The sequence below is a fragment of the Vitis riparia genome, chromosome 7 (assembly GCF_004353265.1).
Source record: "Vitis riparia cultivar Riparia Gloire de Montpellier isolate 1030 chromosome 7, EGFV_Vit.rip_1.0, whole genome shotgun sequence".
NCBI lineage: Eukaryota > Viridiplantae > Streptophyta > Magnoliopsida > Vitales > Vitaceae > Vitis > Vitis riparia.
In genome coordinates this window covers 2,584,339-2,604,609 of record NC_048437.1, presented here as the reverse complement: position 1 = coordinate 2,604,609, position 20,271 = coordinate 2,584,339, and the positions used below count along the sequence as shown (strand labels likewise).

The window sequence follows — 20,271 nt, the reverse complement described above, 5'->3', positions numbered from 1 at the left end:
ATCAAAATTAATAAATTATTTTTATATATTTTTTCAAACTTATTTCACTTAATTTCCTCAATTATACAAAGATTAAATAATTTTAAAATTTATAAATTTCTAACTAATTTTAATTATATTTAATTTTCTTTAAAAAAAATTATAGTAAAATCGAACATGAGAAAATTATTTTCCTTTATATTTTTTTTCCTTGATACTTTATAAGAACCAAATATAATCTTTATGTTTTTTATGATAATAATACATAATTATAAAATTAAAAAAGTTATTTTTTTAATTAAATTACATAAATATCCTTAATTTTATAACAATTACGTTATAATACATTTAAAACTTAAAATTAATACAATTTTTTCTACATAAGTTATTTAAAATTTATGATTAAAGGCCATTTAACGATGATATAGATATATCAAACGAGACTAATTCATTAGAAAATGAATTGAAATATAGTTACATTTTTTTTTATTAGTGGATGACTTTCAATATAGAATAAAAAATAAAAAAATAAAAAACTTTTTTAATATCATAATGAAACACTAATTTATGTGGTACACCGTACACCTACTCCACTTACCAGTTGTATAGTAAAATAGATATGACATAGGTCGATTGCCTTTCACTTTGATGCAATGCAATGACTTGAAATTGTGACTTTTGAGTTATCGAATATAAAATTCAAAAACGACATATGATAAAAACATGTACTATAGTCTATTGTTGAAAATTAATATAATAAATGGACAAAAGAGTTGTCCAATAAAGTGAAATTATTGTTTGATTGATTGAAAATTTTGATCAAACAACCTTCAATTATTGTTGGATATACTTTGAAATTAATGAACCCATGGTCTGCTTGAGGCCTTGGGTCGAATCAATCATGGACCGGTCACACTCGACATCAATGGCCCAAATGGAATAAGGCCATGGGCCCAGCATACTTTTTCAAATTGGACCTTTTCTTTTTGTTTGTATTCATTGAATATCAATCCCTCACGTTAGCAAGAGTTTTAAGATTAGATCAACAAAAAGTATTTTTCTAAAAAAAATTTATAAACAAAATAAAGAAATACATATGACCCCATTTTGACGTTTTTATCCTTGAATTTTATTTATTTATTTAAACTGCTTGATGTGAGATAGAAATTAATAAATTTGTTGAAGGGTATTTTTGTCCAAAAGAAATTGGATTTCATGTTTTGAAAGAGGGAGGCTGATTTTCCGAATATAGGTTTTTAATGACATTTTAATCAAATAACTAAAAAATACGCTTTCATTTTATAACTGTTTTCAAAAATAGAAAAACATGTTTTGAAAAAAAAAAAATTATCCAAATAATGAAAATGATTAAAAATAAAATACTAATGTAAAATTTAATTTTAAAATGTATTTACGAATATTAAAAACAAGTTAAAGAATATTTAGGGTCCGAACAGATATTCATTTTACAAAAGATGAGGACTCCTGTTTAGAGACCAGATATCTCTCATCAACCTAATCAAATTACTGAACACCCCTACTTTTCAATGCAATTCAAATGAAAGCATTCGCTCCTTGGACCCTTGTGACAAGTGGAAAACCATAACCACAACATTTATGGGATTATATAATTTTTTTTTCTATCATTGGGGTTTCATATGCATGTCGGCATCAGGGAGAAGGCTAAGAGGACAGTGGCAAGTATTCCTGGGTGGGAGTGTATTCACCACAAATGGTCGGCAGTGCTGCAGATGAGTGGGTTTCACTTTCCACTGAAACCCCAACTCCCATTTCACTTTAGTTTTTGTCAACCTTCAAGGTTCAATGCTGTGGATTCTTTCTGCTATTCACTATGGGATGATGATGATATGGCAGCTCAGGCCACTGCTCTGCAACTTTGTCCATTCAGTATAGCACCTTTAGTAATCACGATGTTTTCTTTTTAAACCTTTTTTCTCATCCTTTTTTCTTTTTCATTTTTTTAGTAGTATGAAGTTTGCTTTTTTTTTTTTTTACGGGGATGCTTCCAAACAGTGAACTGCTTTTCACACCTGGTTTTACTTTGAAGGGTTGTTACCTTTTTAGGATTTCTAGTTGCTTCATGAACCATGTTTTATTTGTGTTTTCTTGACAAGGGTATTGGATGCTGAGCTGAACAGTGAACTCTGAAGGGCAGGGATTTCGTGGTGATTTTGGTTTCCTTCCAAAATCTTTTAGATCTATGATTCTGTTCAGAGGTGGGCATGTGATCTTGTTTTCTTACCAGCATTTGTTTTTTTATATTGTTGTTGTTTTTTGGGTATTGATTGCTTAGAATTCCTGAGGTGTTTCTTGGCTTCAACATGTTCTTTGGCATTAGTTAGTGATCGGATTTAGGGTTCTCATATTGTTTCTCATTTTTTGAGTCAGTTGTTTATTGTTCTTTGCAGAACAGGGGAAATTTGGGGTTTGTGATTAGGTGTTCAAGATGAAGATGGTTTGGTTTCTGCTTTTAATGGTTTTCTTGAATGGGATCATTTCCAATGGGGTTGGTACAAATGTTTCTTCAAGGCCCAGTGTTGTGAACATTGGGGCTATTTTCAGCTTCAATTCTACCATTGGCAAAGTTGCAAAGTTTGCATTAGAAGCTGCAGTCCAAGATGTGAATTCTGATCCGACTGTTCTTGGTGGAACCAAGCTGAAACTTAGGACTCAGGACACAAATTTTAACGGGTTTGGAGCGATAATGGAAGGTACATCCTTTGTAATAATACCTCTTATTTGTTCCTTATACGAACTTGCTAATTCCTACTTCAGATAAGTTCTTTAGAATCCCAGCTAGATTACAATCCTTGATTGTTTTCCATTTATGATAACAGCTTTACAATTCATGGAGGGTGATACTGTGGCCATAATTGGCCCTCAATCTTCTGTCATGGCTCATGTAGTTTCTCACATTGCAAACGAGCTCCAAGTTCCTCTGATATCATATGCAGCAACAGACCCCACCCTGTTTTCACTTCAGTACCCATTCTTCCTTATGACAACGCATAGTGATCTATATCAGATGGCAGCAATAGCAGACCTTGTTGACTACTATGGATGGAGAGAAGTTATAGCAATTTATGTTGATGATGATTATGGGAGAAATGGGATTGCTGCATTAGGGGATGAACTTGCCAAAAAACGTTGTAAGATCTCTTACAAAGCACCTATGTACCCTGAATCAAGCCGAGATGATATCACTGATGTGCTGGTAAAGGTGGCTTTAACAGAGTCTCGGATTCTTGTTGTTCACACTTATACCGAATGGGGCCTAGAGGTGCTTGATGTAGCACAATATCTTGGGATGACAGGGAGTGGGTATGTGTGGATTGCTACCAATTGGCTCTCTACCGTCGTGGATACCGATGCTCCTCTCCCTTCAAATGCTATGAATAATATCCAAGGAGTTCTCACATTGCGTATGTATACACCTGCTTCGGAACTAAAAAGTAACTTTGTCTCCAGGTGGAGCAACTTGACTAGGCCGGGGACCACGAATCGCCATGTTGGGTTAAGTGCTTATGGTTTATATGCCTATGACACTGTTTGGGTGCTTGCTCATGCAATTAATGCATTTTTCAATCAGGGAGGAAGTATTTCATTTTCAAATGATTCAAGGTTAACCAAGCTAAGGGGAGGGAGTTTACATCTGGATGCTATGAGCATCTTTGATGGGGGGAACCTGTTGCTTCAAAGCATTTTGCAGGTTAATATGACCGGTGTAACAGGCCCAATAAAGTTTAATTCAGACCATTCCCTTATTCATCCTGCATATGAAGTCATCAATGTGATTGGCACAGGCGTTAGGAGGATTGGTTATTGGTCTAATTATTCTGGCTTATCAGTTGTGCCTCCAGCAATGCTTTATACGAAGCCACCAAATCGTACCAGTACAAATCAACGACTTTATGATGCAATCTGGCCTGGGCAAGCAGCGCAGACACCCCGTGGGTGGGTATTTCCAAACAATGGAAGGCAATTGATAATTGGCGTACCTGATCGAGTTAGTTACCGTGAATTTATTTCACGAGTAAAAGGAACTGACATGTTCAAAGGGTACTGCATTGATGTATTTACTGCTGCTTTGAGTTTATTGCCATATGCTGTTCCATATAAGTTAGTACCATTCGGGGATGGCATACATAACCCGAGTTGCACAGATCTCGTGCGCTTGATCACAACTGGTGTGAGTATGAAATATAGAGCATTTCTTTTGACTCCCAAAATATTGTGTTTTTCTGGCTAATTCCTCTGGTGTTCTTTTTTTATAGGTGTATGATGCTGCAATTGGTGATATTGCAATCGTGACTAATCGAACAAGGATGGTGGATTTTACACAGCCATATATTGAGTCCGGGCTTGTTGTAGTGGCTCCAATTAAGACTTCAAACTCCAATGCTTGGGCTTTTCTGAAGCCATTTAGTAAAAACATGTGGATTGTCACGGGCACTTTTTTCCTACTTGTGGGAGCTGTTGTTTGGATTTTGGAGCATAGGATTAACGATGAATTTCGGGGTCCTCCTAGAAGACAATTTGTCACTATTCTATGGTGAGTGCCTGAGAAATATTGCAAAGTTTTTCTAGAATTCTTGTAATCTTTGATTATTGCAAATACTTTAAAGTCACAGAATTTGGAGGCTGAAGTCCTCTTCCTTAAATTGATATATTCTTTCTTAATGGACAAAGATCAAAACAAGGTAGATGAATCAAAGTTCTTCAAATCTGGAAAATCCAACTATCCTTCCATACTCTCCATTTTTTATAGAGAACCAAGTAGCTATAGAAGCAATAACTGTCCGGGAGTGGCAAAAGGAAGGATGTTTATAAACTTAAATCAATTGATATCACAGGTTTGAAGCACTGAAACTACTCTAAATGTTTGCATTAAGATTTTTACAGCTAATTTAGTTTCCTTCTTTTTTTTTTTCTCAGAACAATGTCTTTGCATCAAGTTAATTATAGCGTTCAATCATAGGCTGCATTTGCTCTTTCTATATCCCTCACATGCTAATATTGTTACGATTTGCCTATGGAAAAATCTTTCTCAAGTGCTAATGTTTATATGCTTTTGCTTTCGCTCTGCAGGTTCAGCTTCTCAACTCTTTTCTTTGCACATAGTAAGTTCTAACTATAGTGGTTTCATAGGCTTTTCTACTTGAGATGGGTGCAACTCCAGAATGCATTGTACTTATTGGATTAGCCCTTTTTTTTTTAATGTAGGAGAAAATACCGTCAGCACCCTTGGCCGCGTAGTGCTAATCATATGGCTATTTGTAGTTCTAATCATCAACTCAAGCTACACTGCAAGCCTTACCTCAATCCTCACAGTGCAACAGCTTTCTTCACCTGTTAAAGGGATAGAAAGTTTACAAACAAGCAACGATCCCATTGGCTACCAACAGGGTTCATTCGCCGTAAATTATTTGAGCGAGGAACTCAACATTCATAAGTCCAGACTTGTTCCTCTTAACTCGGCAGAAGATTATGCTAAAGCCTTAAGAGATGGACCCAAAAAGGGTGGTGTTGCTGCAGTGGTTGATGAGCGTGCATATATAGAACTCTTCCTCTCAACCCGATGCGAATTCACCATTGTAGGTCAAGAGTTTACCAAGAGCGGTTGGGGATTTGTAAGTATCTTTTCTGTCAGCTACAACATTCTTTAATGGTGATTATAATCCCAAGATTAGACTTGTTTAAGCTTCATCCGTCCCAATTCACATGGGTCAGTTATCACCATTGCACCTAGAAAGAAGCCAAAAGGAATGAACACATGCTCCCAAGTTGTTTAAGGATCTCGTTATATCATTATACGAAGTTGATATGCCAAGCATTCCAATAGGAAGTTCTTCTCATGGTTGATGTTTTATGACAATACAGTATTGTTCTTCATATCTTTTCAGGCCTTTCCACGTGACTCTCCGTTAGCAGTTGACATGTCTACTGCCATTCTAAAACTGTCCGAGACTGGGGACCTCCAGAGGATCCATGACAAATGGCTGAAAGGTAGTGCTTGCAGATCACAAGATGCAAAACTTGCAGTGGACAGACTCCAGCTTAGGAGCTTCTGGGGCCTCTATGCCATATGTGGGTTAGCTTGCCTTGTTGCCCTTTTCATATATGCCATACTTATGGTGCGGCAATTCAGTAAACACTATATAGAGGAGTCTGACTCCTCTGTGCAAAACTCACGATCTGGACGCCTCCAGACATTCCTTTCATTTGTTGATGAGAAGGAAGAGGACGTGAAAAGCCGTTCCAAAAGAAGGCAAATGGAAATGGCCTCAACTAGAAGCACTTATGAAGATGAATCTATGAGCAGTTCCAAGAGAAGGCACATAGAACTATCCTCAAACAAGAGTACTATTACAAGTGATCAAGTCTAATTCCTTGTTCTCAGTAAGTCTCTTCCAAAATATGATCCTCTAGTTTGTGTTTCACACCTTTTATATGTAAGTAATGTCTCTTGTACTATTGTAGAAATCAGCTCTTATAGACATGAAATTGATAGCTAGTTGGTTCTCATCACATAAATTTTGTGGAAGTTTTAGGGTTGGTTTGGAATCTATTCTTAAACAACAATTATCTCTTATTTAGAAGAGAAAATAGTTTTCTTTGGCAAATTTCGTGCTAAAAACAGTTCTTCGAGAATTTGTTTTGAAAACAAAGTGATTTTTGAGAACATATTTGAGGTGTTTTTTTTTTTTTTGTAGAGCATTTCGAGAAATAATTGGAAATAAGAAGAATATTTCTTTGTACGTAAGTGAATAGTAGCTTCATCAATAAGAGGTGAGAATGTTTTCATATTTGAGTTCTCCAATCGAATTTTGTTCCTGAAAATATCTAAAAACTGTTTTTAAGAACTATTCTCAAAAACTGGCTTTTGAGAATGGTTTTCGAAACCCTTCATTTTTTAGCTCACAAAAGATTGTGGCTTTTGTTCCCATCATCCACACTAAGACCATAACGAAATATTGAGGCTTGAACATGATGCCCTAGTTATGATAAAGGACCATTTGACTTGGGGTGAACAGATATCTGAAAGTAGTGAAATAATAAAAGCTGGGTTTGATGGGTGGAAGAGGTACCCTAAACAAGTGTAATGCCTCACAAGATGTATTATATTTGTATTGGTGCAATAGACAAAATTTGAATTAAGTTGTTGGTGTCTAACATTAAGATAATGCTAAGGTGGATTAGTGATGTAGTACTAAGAAAACTCACCCTTTTTGGTGGCAGAGTAGAGAATAATGTTCTTGCTTGTATCTTCTCACCTGAAAAAACTGGGTTTGAGTTCTTTGTGCCACTAGTCATAACCATCCATTTTGCTATAGGTAAATTTTTGTCTCCATTGGGATTTGAACCCAAACCTCTCACAAACCCTTTCCAAGTCAGGCCTCAAGGGCGACTAGTTATAACAATCACTATCTGCATCCTTTGGATTGGTCGAGTTTTGGCTACCATCCATTGAGTAGGCAAGATGAAGATCAGATCAATGGAGCAGACTCCACCATGGACATGTAACTACTGCATCAAGGTAAATGTAATATACGGCATCTCAAAACTTCAGTGCTACAAGCCCAGGCCAGATATTGTAGAAGCGGATCCTCTCACGAGGGGACTGAAGCCAATGGACAATACAAGCAAATCCCGAAGCCTAACAAGCAAAATACAACAGTTGCAACAGGTAAGGCCTTTTAATAAAGGCTTCCATGCTAACCTTGTAAAAGACCTCTAGCTGAAATCTTTACACTGGTTTCTCCAATGCATCAAAACACGGTTTTGGTTAGAAGAGATCTAACTCATAGATGATGTTTGGCTAGGACAGGAAACATCTAGGCCTGGTGGGGAATGCAATTATCTGTCTGTTGAAACAGTGATCTCCCGAGTGTGCCGATAAATGGAAAATTTTCATACTCTGGAATGACATAACAAACACTTAAAGACCATAGAGTGAATATATTTGATGATTATTTCATATGATTAATCATACATTATTAGAATACAACCACATTTACACTAATATACACAACCTAAAAGGGAGGTCAATTACATCTCCTATACCAATAGCTATTTCATCAGCAGTCACATAAAAAGTAGCCCTTTTGCAGCATAGCAACCAACGGTCTCTCTGTTCCTAGTACTGCATCAATTTATCGCCATCTAGTCCTTTAAGAAGCCAGAAAGACTTTGAAATACTTTAACTACATAAAATGTCCTTTAACTACATTGCTTTGAAATACTTCTGAAAACATTCCTCTCCCTTACAGTGTCTGGATACAACTTTGTACACCTCAATCAAGAGCCTTGGGAATCGGCTTGAAAAATAGCTGTCAAATCCTTCAGGAACTGATCCCAAGATTTCCTGTAATAGTACCCCGGAACCAAGTTGAATATCAGCTATAGAAGTAAGCAAATGAATTAGAATTTTAACCTTCAAGGAACTTAGGCATGCAAGTATATAATTGTTATTATCATGATAAGTATATGAAGTGCCAAAAAGATTCAAAAGAAACATGTTTAAATGGTTACATGGAAAAGTAAAAACTTTTACAGGCATGGTCAAATCAGTTTATGCCCTGCCGAAAAACCTCCACAAGGCGCCACCTCTAAGGATGTAGGACTATATTGGATGGCTCACAGAGGAGATCTAATGGATTAGTAATTTTATAATTCACAGACCATGAAACAAATGTAGGTGATGGGAGAGTTTTCTATGGATTATTTTGGACCAATATGACAACAATCAGGCATATTAACTGTTGGGTTGAGAAACAAACCTGAATTTCTCTGGGAAGCTCTCTGTAATGATTCAACTTGTTCCGTATGACTCGCAATAAATCCCGAACACTATCAAACTTATATCGCCTGTAACGTCCAATATCAGCAAGGAATGCAGGTTCCATTTTTTCATTCCATTTCCCACCCAATGCCGTTGGTGCAGTACCTTCTAATGCCTTCAAGACATGGGAATTACTCTCCCTATCTTCCAATTCTACCCTGTCACTTGCATCACGAAGAAATGACAACCGCAGCTCGGAGCTCCAAAACAGAGGATGGTACAAGACCTCCGAGGCCTTTGGCCTACCAAGAAATTGGAAGGATTTCATGAACAAAATATATTTAGAAAGGATACCCAAAAATTAAAACCAGAAAACTCCATAAAAATATTGTCTAAACCAGGTGATCTATCAGATTTGGGTGAGCTCTTTCTGTAGGATGTACAAAATCATCACATGATCCCATATTCACTTTTAACAAACAGGATATTTCAAAGCATCTATTTGAGCTTCAAATTTGATGGAAAACAAGGTGATAGAATATAACTCGGTAATTTTAATCTGAGGGATACTAAATCATATATGAGGATTTGAACTGAAAGCTACAAAGTTGTCACTAAAATCAAAGCCAAAACCACCACTTGTAACACCCAATGAATGTTATAAAAACTATTGCAAAATACCATGAAGAATAATAATGTTCTCACCTCAATTCAGGCTTGGGGTCTAACAAACGAGCAAAAAGATCCAAAGCTTCTGGAATAAACTCCACTAAGAAGAGGTCCGGTTTGTTCTTAACAATATTGACATCACGTTCAAGAGGGTCGCCAAATGGATGTCTTCCACCAGTGATGCAGGAAAAGAGGATGCAACCTAAACTAAACAAATCTACTGCTCGTGTTTGGCGTCCATGAAGAAGCTGCTCAGGTGCCTGCCAACCCGAACTGCCATAACCTGCAAATTGAGTCATAAATAAATCACTGAACTCAATAGAAATAATAACCACTTATGATTTATATATGAATTGCTAAGTTGTGAAGGGGGCCAGCGAAATACCTTCTTAGATCCCATAGGTCTACAAAAAACTAAAGCAAATGCCATAACAGCTTGACTTTCACTCATTTTCCCAAATTCACATTGATAAGATAGGCACTTGAAAGGAAAAATGACTGGATTGACCTTTTTAACATAGGCACTTGAAATGACAAACGACTGGATCAACCAACTCAACTTGATTAGACCGAGGAAATAACTTTGGTGGATGTCATTAACCCCATAAGTATAACATGCAGAACCTAAATAGATGTAGGTTTAACAGAAATAACTAACCAAGACTACTTACCAGTAGCATGATGACCCAAGGAAGACATATCCCCAACAAGGCGCTTGCTAATACCCATATCAGAAAGCTTTGCACATAAAGATTTTTCCTTAATTATCAACACATTTTGAGGCTTCAAGTCTCGATGAATTATTCCCAAGTCATGTAAATGTACAAGCCCAGAAACCACATCCCTGTGACACAAAAAATAGAAGATCAAGAAAATTCAGGACCAAATCCAATTAAAAAACCGCATGAAAGTAAATCTCTAATAATGGATAAATGAACGAGATTATATATCCTATACTTATTCCCATGTTGAACTCTGTGGGTGGGAAAATTTCTGTAGGTGTATTTGAACATCCCATGGACATGGATTTTTTCTTTGTTTTTCTCATAGCACCGGTTGGAAAAAATACATACCACAGAATGCTTTCACTAGAAAACATGGAGCCATCATCGCAAATGAAAGCAAAATATTAAAATGATGAAAATTCATGAAATTGTAAAACTTGATCCAACAAGTATAACATGCTGATTTCAATTGCTATAAGAAAATCCCCCCAAATTAAATCAATTGAAATAAAAACAGTAGAACAAATCAGTTACCATGGATGCCAAAAAAAAAAAAAAACCGTGGCTGAATAAATAGATTAAAAAAACTTATGACCTAGCAACAGAAGAGTGCACAATCTTTGCAATGGGGATGACCATTGCTACAGTCAGTTGTTAGAAAAGTCATAATTGGGATACAAAAACCAGAAACAGTTGAAGAATTGATGTGTGGCTTAATCTCCCAAAACAAGCCTATTGTCATCCAACAGGAACAACATAATGCCATGCATCACCATGAGTCTGAACCAACCTCATTAAGCTTAATAATACAGATGAAGGATAGCCATTTGATTTCCACAATTTGATATCCTGCACAATACATTTCACTGAATCCAACTGGATTCTATACTCCATCATAGCTTTTGTAGCTTGGTCCATGGTGAACCCTGGGTTTAGGGAGGAATTTGAGTGAATCTGAAGCAAATCATTTAAGCTGCATGTACAACGTTCCAGTGATAGATACACAAAATCTTGATCATACTCCACTCCATACCATCGAACAATATTTGGATGCCGGTCAGATGCAATAAGATTTTGAATTTCTTTAAAAGCCACATCATGGTGAGCCCAGACAAGGCGTTTCACAGCAACCGAGCGGCCTTCATGGATTCCCTCAAGGACAATAGTGCCATTACTTCCCTTAGCAATCACTGTATTCGATACAAATAATTTACCAACAATACGTCCATTTGTGTCACCATCAACAAGTCCATTAAGGTTCAACCATGGGCTGTTATCACTGGCAATGTGAGCAGACCCATCCTTATTTTCAGACAAGACATGCTCATCCTTTTTTCCTGAACTGATGTTATTCTTTGCCGATTTCCGAATTTTCCTTTTTTTGGAAGGTACAGAGTTTGAATCTGAATCATTTGGTTGCTTGTTCATCTCACCTTGTTCTCCAGCCACTCGAGTACAGCAGTAGATGACAGAGACCAAGAGAATGACAATGAATACAATGAGAGAAAACAAGACTGACCCTCCAGAAAACATACTTAAACCACCATTATAAGGCATTTGCACATTCTGGCCAGAGATCCCCGAGTTTTTTATCTTGGGAGGAGATAAGGGGAGCACAGCTTCACTGTCATTGTTATCCTGAAAGTTTAAAGATATCTCATCTTTGGGCTCTGAAGGAAGCATATGGTTTGGAACAACAGCTGGAAGCATCATATCTTGGGGGTGAAAGTCTAAAGTTTTATCGATATTGGGTTGCAAAAGCAGCCTATCTTCTTGATGAGCCTCCTGCAGCCTATCATGCCTAGGAAAAGGTTCCAACATAGTATGACCACGATATCGGTAGACAACGGCCTTTGATTGACATGGCAATGGCATTTCAAAATCACAGTTATATTCAGGGCCAAGTTCACATCCCAGATTTAAAGGTGGCCTGCTAAACAGATTCTCAGTACCTTGACAAAGAAAAGCAGCACCAATTTCAGCAACTGTCATATTCCATAAAACTTTGTCTGAACCTTGTGCAAACGACTGCAATGAATAGTCTGTTCTTGTAATATAAAGACGTGGCTCAACAATATTCAGGTTTGTAGAACCAGAATCTACCCATTCCTTAATATCTTTATCATGCACAACACTCTCCTCTTTGTTGCTCAGTGGCGTGGGTGGAGACTCCAATGACCTATAAGAATGTATTAGTTTTCCAGTCTTAGCATTAAGCAGAAACACAGTAGTTTGTTTGGACCCAAGTATAACTCCTCCATCCTCAGACACATGCGGTGTGCTGCTGATGAATTCTTCAGCAGTCATTGGAAGTTTCTGGCAACACAATAAAGAATCAGTATTTCCAGAGTCTAAGACGATTTATTGCAACATAAATATAACAGTCTTTACAAATGCCAGAAGCTTGTTGCACAAGTTGGCCCCTTATGGAAAAATCTATCATTATCAGGTGATCACTGGCTGCAAATCTATTGGGTCCAACCAGATCCAACCTTAGTTCAAACATGCCCTTTCGGCAGTGTAGGGTGGATTTTTTTCATAGTGAGAAGGGGGGAGGGGGCTTTGGTGAGTTTGTACCATAGTGGGGGTTGGGGGGTGTGGTTCTGATTGGAAAGCATCAACCTGAAGCCAATCTAGATTGGGCCTACGCAGGTATGTCATGCAAGCAGCAACAATCTCTTTTCTCAGGTATGAAACTACAAATACAGAGATTTGAGCTCTCTCTTCTTTTTCAATAAATTTTCTTTTGCTAGCAAAGGACATAACAAAAAAATGGGTACTAAATATTGCTCAATTTTATGATCTAATCTGAAATAAGTGTTATCTATTTCTCAGTTTTCTGGTTTTTTTTTTTTCCTCTTTGTGAAATTGCATCTGGGAAATTAGTTTTCTCATGCTGTAAGGAACCAACCCTGTTTTACTAAAATAGTAGAGGCAGGCAGAGCTTGAATAGCTTGAGCCTAACTTGAATTTATAAAATTATGCTTGGGTTGGGTAAGTCAGGTTGAAGGTCTTGTTTGGTCAGACTTCGGGCATGTGAGTTGTTAGTTGCTTGTGTTTCCTCCAATTGACCAGCCCAAGTTGTAGCCTTAATCTGAACTACCCATATGCATGTGTTGAGTTTACAATCACCCAATCTAAACAAAAATAGGGCCTTATTGACAAATAAAGAGCCTAATAAACCCTTTAGATGCATCCAAACTATGCATTGTCATAGATTGAAAAAAGAAAAAGAAAAAGAAAAAAAAAACTCTTCATCTAATTCACTTTCAAAGAAAAGATGACTAAACACAATAATGCTTAGTCTTTTGCACTCAAAATGCCATTCTATTGGCATTTTCTTTAAAATATGCTACAATTGCCACCTTGGATTCATGATAAATTAAAAAATAGAAAATAAGAAAGGAAAACTGATGTAACTCTCCCTACCACATCAGAATCAATGCTATGATGTCTTGATGAAACTTCATGGATTTAAGGTGGCCTTGGAATTCATAAGCTCTAAGTCTCAAACAGCAATAGTCAAGGGAAGGAAGATACTTAAAAGGATTTTAGATTATGGATTGCTGACAAGGTTATTGCTTCCAAATTCAGTAAGAAAAGTCCATGAAAATTTTATATACATGGAGATACGATGGTTCTATGAACTGTTCAATGGTCATGCATATGGGATTTGTTCCCATGGTTTAGGCTGCACATGAATTCAAATGCTTAGGCCTAACCCAATAATAGTAAGCCTTCATTCTGAAAAGTAATGACATGAGAAGGAGATGTGACAGTCTGAGCCATACCACTTTACCAAAGTGCCGGCCGTGCATATACAACTCCCAGTCCTCTCCACAGTCCACAAAAAAACCAGAACCCCAATCAGTTGCGTTATCTTGGTCAAGAGGAGCCTGATATGAAGAATAGATTGAAGGTCCTGATGTAAATGACCAGAGCACTTTCATGGAATTACTCTCCACTAAATGGATTGTACCGTTCAAGGCAGCCACCAATGCGGTGTCATTTTTACTGTTTTGGAGAGAAATAGAAGACAAAAGACAATTAGAGAAAGAGTTAGAGGGTGTTTGGTAAATCAACGTAATGACTTAATATGACTTACTATGACTTAATTTAAGTTATTAAACATAATGAATATATTTGTTAAAATAACTTAATATTGCAACTTAAATTTTAAAATGATTTTGATAAATTTACTTAATGACTTAGTATGATTTGATAACTTAAGCATAACTTAACGTCATCTTAAGTTATTAAGCATTAAGTATTAAGTTTTCCAAAGGCCCTCTTAGTATTAGAATAAATTAAGGGTCTGTTTGGATCTTCAAAACTATCTTGAACAAAAAAAATAGAAAGGAAACTCAAATTCGCTTGCTTTGTTTTCAATAAAGAATACAAACGAAAATGAAACACAATGAAAATTTTATAAGTTACATATTTTGAAAATTCTTCATTCTCGATAAATAATCATGGTACAAAAAAGAACTGTTGAGTTAAAAACAAATTTTCTCTTTTCCTTCGTATTTTCTTCCCTACCCCTTTTCCCCATCTTTTTCCTTAGTACTTCACCTCAAAAACTTTCCATGATTCAAAACATTACAGATTGAGTACAGCACATAAACCGTTGACTGAATATAAAATCATCTAAAATGTCCAATTGCAACCCATCGACCGACCAAGACCAACAGGTATATCCAAGAAAATGGGACTGTCCACGGATCTGAAAAGGCAATACGACAACTCACCCGGCTAACTGAAGTCCACCACACAATTCATTTTTGGTTTGACTCTACACAGTCCCTAACCTCATGAAACTTGAAAGAAAACCAGGTGTTTCGATCATCTGAACTAAAAGATAGATAACCCACCGACAATCTAAAACAGAAAAATAATGAAAAAAAGGTACTCACTTGGGAAGAGACAGCAAAGATCGTCTCGTGGGTCGACTCGAGTACATGAAATCATCCCTACGCGGACTTGGAGCCGGATCCTCCGATGATTCTGAAGTCGAAAATTCACCGAGGGACCCCGAAGCGACGAGTAAAACGCCTAGAACGAGAAGGAAATGGCGGATCATGGGTGCCTCTGAAGCCGAAGTTTCGAAACGATTCGGATGAGAAACAACTGGGTATCTTCTGGAATTGGGAATTGGATTTGGAGGATGCCCTAGCAGGCTGGATAAGGGTTCGCATCTAGAATTCAAGATTCGAAGCTTCCACTGCTCCTGCAATCTTTGGATCCTCTGACTTCCCCATTTAGATAACGTATGCTTCGAAGGAAACTGATAATCTGTAAGTTTAATGACAGTTTTTTTTTACCTATTCCAGCAAATTTAAAAAAAACAAAATTCAAGAAAGGCCGTCAGAAACGTATTTCTGCTGTGTCCCGACTGCGCTGACTGGTGCGCAGAATGGAAAAATTGTCTGCCGTATGTCAAAGATGAGATACATTTAAAAAAATAAAAAATAAATAGTATATTTTGTTTTAGTTTTTAAATTAATTTTATTAAATATACTTTAATTTTTTTAATAAAAAAAAAGTTTTTTTTTTAATCTTAAACCTTCGATTCCTTGGTAAAAATAATACAAATACAAAAATAAATGATTATTTTTAAATTAATTAGTATAAATTACTTTTAAGATCAAATTCAAGATTAAGAGAAAAAAAAAATAATCCTTATTCAATTAATTTATATATTTTTTTTACTTCAAGTTTTTATTTATTAATTATAAATGGTAAAAAATAGTGTAATTTAAAAGAAAAAAATAAATATGACATCTTCCTATACCCTTATTTATAAGCTAAGGGTATACCAATATAATAATAATACAAATATCACAATAGTGTTGTAATAAAAAAATTACAATAGTGTGGACCCCGCATTTCGGCTCATGCGTTTCCCCACTCGATGGCGAGCTCGATTTTTATTTTGAAAAATTGATTTTTATTTATTAGGAAATATTGACTTGGAGTCGCCACTTACTTTTGTTTTATTTTTAAAAGGGTAAACAAAATAAGAAAGAAAAACCCTAAGTGTGACTTCTTATTTGGAAAAGGTGGTCTACGAAAAACCGGATCAGGTTCGGGGTCAGGTTACTTATCGGGAAGGTACGGTAAAGACCGTAGCACCCCTTTAAGTCCCTAAAGTCGGGTCTCTACTAATAAAATGAAGCTAACATGGCAATCAATGAGAAAATCAATGAATACTCAAAGCGATCATGCACATATGGGAATCAAAACATGTATAAAGAATGAACAAAATATGAGTGGATACGTACCTGGTCCTCCAATCACGAAGGCGCTACCATGAAACAGGATTAGTGAATCACGAATAAATAAAATTATGCGCATGTCAAGGAACAGAATAAATCAAACAAGCATGGTAAATCAATCAATCAATCAATCAATCAATCAGTCATAAAATCACATGTGTGGGGCCCCCACCAAAGCCCGATTTATCTTGCATGAATTAATCTCATGAATCCCATTATTTCGGAATTATGAAGATTCATCATTCTTGCTTGTGTAAAAATTAAAAGAAATAGAACATTATTTAAAAATCGAAGTGGAATTAAAACTGTTCGAGAGAAAATTGGATTTTTGAGATTTATTTAGAAATTGGAGTTTGTGAATTAAGTTTAAGAATTGGAATTTAGAAATTAAATTTAAAAGAAATTGGAATGTTGAAAATTATTTGAGAGTTTGGAACTATAAAAATTAAATTATGAAAATTGGAATATTGAAAATTATTTGAAAGTGGAAATTTAAAAATAAATGAATAAATAAAATAATAATAATAACGAAGAAAATAATAATGATTAGATAAATAATTGCGAAAATTATAATTTTGGAATTTGAAAATTGAATTTAGAGATTAGAAATTTGAAGAATTATTTGGAGATGAAATTTTAAATAAATGAATAAAGTAATAATAAGAAGGACAATTAAATAAACAAATGTGAAAATTGGAGTTTTGGAAATTGGAAATTAAATTCAAAAGTTGGAAATTTTTGGAAAATTAAAGTTGAAAATTTGAATTTTGGAAAATTAAATTTAAAGTTAGAGTTTTAGAAAATTATTTTGAGTATTGAATTTTGAAGAATTAAATTTAAAATATTGGAGTTTTGAAAAAATTATCTTAAGACTAAAATTTTGAAAATGAAAATTTTGGCATCAAAGTTGAAGAAAACTAAGAAAATAATAACTAAAAAAAATGGAAATGGCTTAGCATGGCAAAACGTGTACATGCATGTCTAAGGAATAAACAAATAAAAAGAACATCTCCATGTGGCAGTACACCAAAGAAACACCACAAACTTATTTCCCATATTACAAAAATGCCATACAAAACCCCACAAGCCCTCTTTCCAATGCACATCTTTGCCATGCCCACACCACAAGCATGAACGAGACACTAGGATAATCACCTAGGCTCATGTAGCCTTTTCAAGTTCTGCTGCAGCCTTAAAGCACCCAGCATCCCTACCAAAGTCACCACCTGCACTTTCGGAAATGGAGCCATTTTTTAAGGCCTCAGCCTCTCTAACCTCCTTCTGCCATTTCCTGAACTCACCTTCATCATTAAAGGGGAGCTATGTGACATGCAGGAAAGGCCCACGCGACTCTGAAAACGCATAAGGGCCTAGATTCTGCTGATTTTCACCAAGGGTACAACAGGGATCCCAAATTCCCAATCCCAACATATCTCAACTCATATAGAACACTTGTGAAGCAGTTACCGGAAAACTAGGATGAAGGAGCAATAACACGTGATGAAAGAAAAAAAAAATAGAGACTAGAGGAAAATAATAAACATGAAAAATAGAAACTCAATGGAATCACAACTCAGGATCGATCCATGGGCTCATATTAGTGGAGAAAAACATAAACAGAATCAAAACCAAATTGTCACCTATGACTCTAGGTGTCTCATGAAGGATAAGATGAAGGTCTTTATCAGTTTCTCAAGCCGGATCCCATGGAACAGAGAAAGAATCAATAGCACAAGTGTATAAACGAATACATGAATCAACAAATACATCCAATAGAATGATACCCAGAATAAAAAAAAAATGGTTCACAATGAGCATACCTGGAGTGCTTCCTTGAGTCGGATTTGCCCCCCTCCTCCCAGCTCTCTCTTCCTCTGTTTTTCTTTTTTCTCCGTTTCCCCCGCTCTGCCCCCCCCCCCCAAAAAACCAGCCTCTGCTCTGTCCTCTGCCTTACTCAGCTGGTCACCATCCCAACTAACGCCATGGCCACGGTCAGCTGCTCCAACACGTGTTTCATGTAGCTAGCTTGAAGAAAATAGGTCCCCCCACTTCTCCATATGGTGACAGCTCCTTCAAGGTGGCCAGCAAACCGGGGGTCTACAAATAGATATTTATAATATTCTTTTTTAAATGAAAATCATTCTTAGAACGTGTTGGATTAAAATCTTACTAGGGAAAAAACTCAAAAAAAGTCATAGTAAAATAAGAACAAAAAAGTACAATATTCTTTTAATGTTTTTCAATCACTATGTTATCTCATTAAAAATCTTGTTGATAAAATCCAATGATACAAAACTCGAATGAAAATAAAAATTTACAATATGGTAACATACTATCAATCCACTCTCCTTCCTATTGACATTATCATACTTTCTCATATTGGAAATGTTTGAGTCAATATTTTTAATGTTATATATGAGTCTCTTAAGTTTTATAATTAACAATGTTTTTATTCTATAATTTTTTATTTTATTTGTCTTGATTGTTACAATAACTCACCTACCATATGTATAGTGGTAATGTGTATGGATTTTTTTAGGACGGTCATGATGGTGTTTCCAGACTTTCTCATTAAATTCCAAATTGGAATGGGTGATGACTCCGAAAGGTACCTTTAGTGGGTGATATTTGAAGGATGTCTTCTTTATTGACATGAGGTTGAGATAAGCTCCGCCCTTTAAAAAGTACCAAAGTGGCATGTACCGAATTTTGATATCACAAACTACTCTTCTTAAAATTATTTATTAAAAAAAAAAACAAAATAAGAAATATTTATTTGAAAATGATAAATCTACAAATAAAGATGAATTTGAAACTTAGGATATACATGGGGAAGGTGCGGGGACAAATTGTAACATTCCTCTGGCCCATAAACTTATGGTTTTTGGTATGTAAGTAGAGAAACTTTGTCATTCAATTAATTAATCAATGGATATGGAGAAAATTAATTATAAATATCAGAATGAAAAATGAACCACGTAATTTAAGCTCCATGAATGAAACAAGATACCACAATGAGATCTATTTTATTATTTTATTCTAAAATATATCTTTCTTTAGAAACGTTTTCAATTCATTTATTTCATTTAAAACAAAGATCTTGCCACAGCAGCACAAGAAATGAACCAAAATTAATTCTCAAGTAACAATTGAATCACCATTCTTGAGTCCAGATTATTTTGATTGGAATTTCCCCCCAACAGCATAAATACAATTATGGCAAATAATAATTATAAAACACAAGAAATTATATAAAGTTCAGGAAACTATACCCTAAAGATGACAACAGCTTCAATAGAGCAAATTCATGGTTGTCCTTTCTGTTACTTTGAGCATCTCAACTATTTATTTTCTATCTATAGCTCCCTAATTCAAGAGGAGGTCACCTCTAAGGAGGGTAATGGAGCGAGTTTTTTTGGGTGTTCGTCCTAATTATATATAAAATTAATTTTAAAATTAAATTAAATATAAATATTAAAATTAATTTATTTTAAATTTTTATTTGACTATTTTTAATATATAAATAATAATAAAATAAGTTATAAAAAATATAATAATTTAATTATTTATAAAATATATTTATTTTAATGTAATTAAAAATTTTAAAAGTAATTTATTTAAAAATAAATAAATTTCAAAAAAAAGTTAAACGAGGGGTGGGTATGGGAACTTATCATAACCCCACCCCCCTTGCCATTCCTAGTCACCTCCCCCCGCAACCATGAGCCCCTACCTTGCACTGCTCCACCTCTGCGCCATTGCCGTCATGCCTACACATGCCTTCATCTGGGATCCAAAGAAAAAGGTTAAGGTATATTCT

The 20,271-nt window shown here is 35.5% G+C and overlaps 2 protein-coding genes across 6 annotated transcripts; one reads left to right on the top strand and one right to left on the bottom strand.

The window, feature by feature from the left end:
* Positions 1-1,626: 1,626 nt before the first annotated feature.
* Positions 1,627-6,623, top strand: LOC117919184 (glutamate receptor 3.6-like). 4 transcript variants are annotated; one of them, XM_034836303.1, is made up of 8 exons: positions 1,627-1,887; positions 2,115-2,216; positions 2,414-2,711; positions 2,838-4,189; positions 4,275-4,552; positions 5,089-5,120; positions 5,224-5,630; positions 5,904-6,623. In XM_034836303.1, the coding sequence occupies exons 3-8, from the start codon at positions 2,447-2,449 to the stop codon at positions 6,384-6,386; spliced, it is 2,817 nt and encodes a 938-aa protein (XP_034692194.1). In that variant the 5' UTR covers positions 1,627-1,887; positions 2,115-2,216; positions 2,414-2,446; the 3' UTR covers positions 6,387-6,623. The 4 variants fall into 4 exon arrangements, with proteins under 4 accessions (XP_034692194.1, XP_034692191.1, XP_034692192.1 ...); XM_034836300.1 differs by having other exon boundaries at positions 1,628-1,887; positions 2,409-2,711; XM_034836301.1 differs by having other exon boundaries at positions 1,628-1,901; positions 2,409-2,711.
* A 1,316-nt stretch (positions 6,624-7,939) lies between these two features.
* LOC117919186 (serine/threonine-protein kinase/endoribonuclease IRE1a) lies at positions 7,940-15,585 on the bottom strand. 2 transcript variants are annotated; one of them, XM_034836304.1, is made up of 7 exons: positions 15,090-15,585; positions 13,968-14,190; positions 10,967-12,492; positions 10,123-10,295; positions 9,488-9,734; positions 8,781-9,084; positions 7,940-8,365 (listed from the first exon to the last, which is right to left on the bottom strand). In XM_034836304.1, the coding sequence occupies exons 1-7, from the start codon at positions 15,254-15,256 to the stop codon at positions 8,225-8,227; spliced, it is 2,781 nt and encodes a 926-aa protein (XP_034692195.1). In that variant the 5' UTR covers positions 15,257-15,585; the 3' UTR covers positions 7,940-8,224. The 2 variants fall into 2 exon arrangements, with proteins under 2 accessions (XP_034692195.1, XP_034692196.1); XM_034836305.1 differs by lacking the exon at positions 13,968-14,190 and having other exon boundaries at positions 15,090-15,167.
* Positions 15,586-20,271: the final 4,686 nt, after the last annotated feature.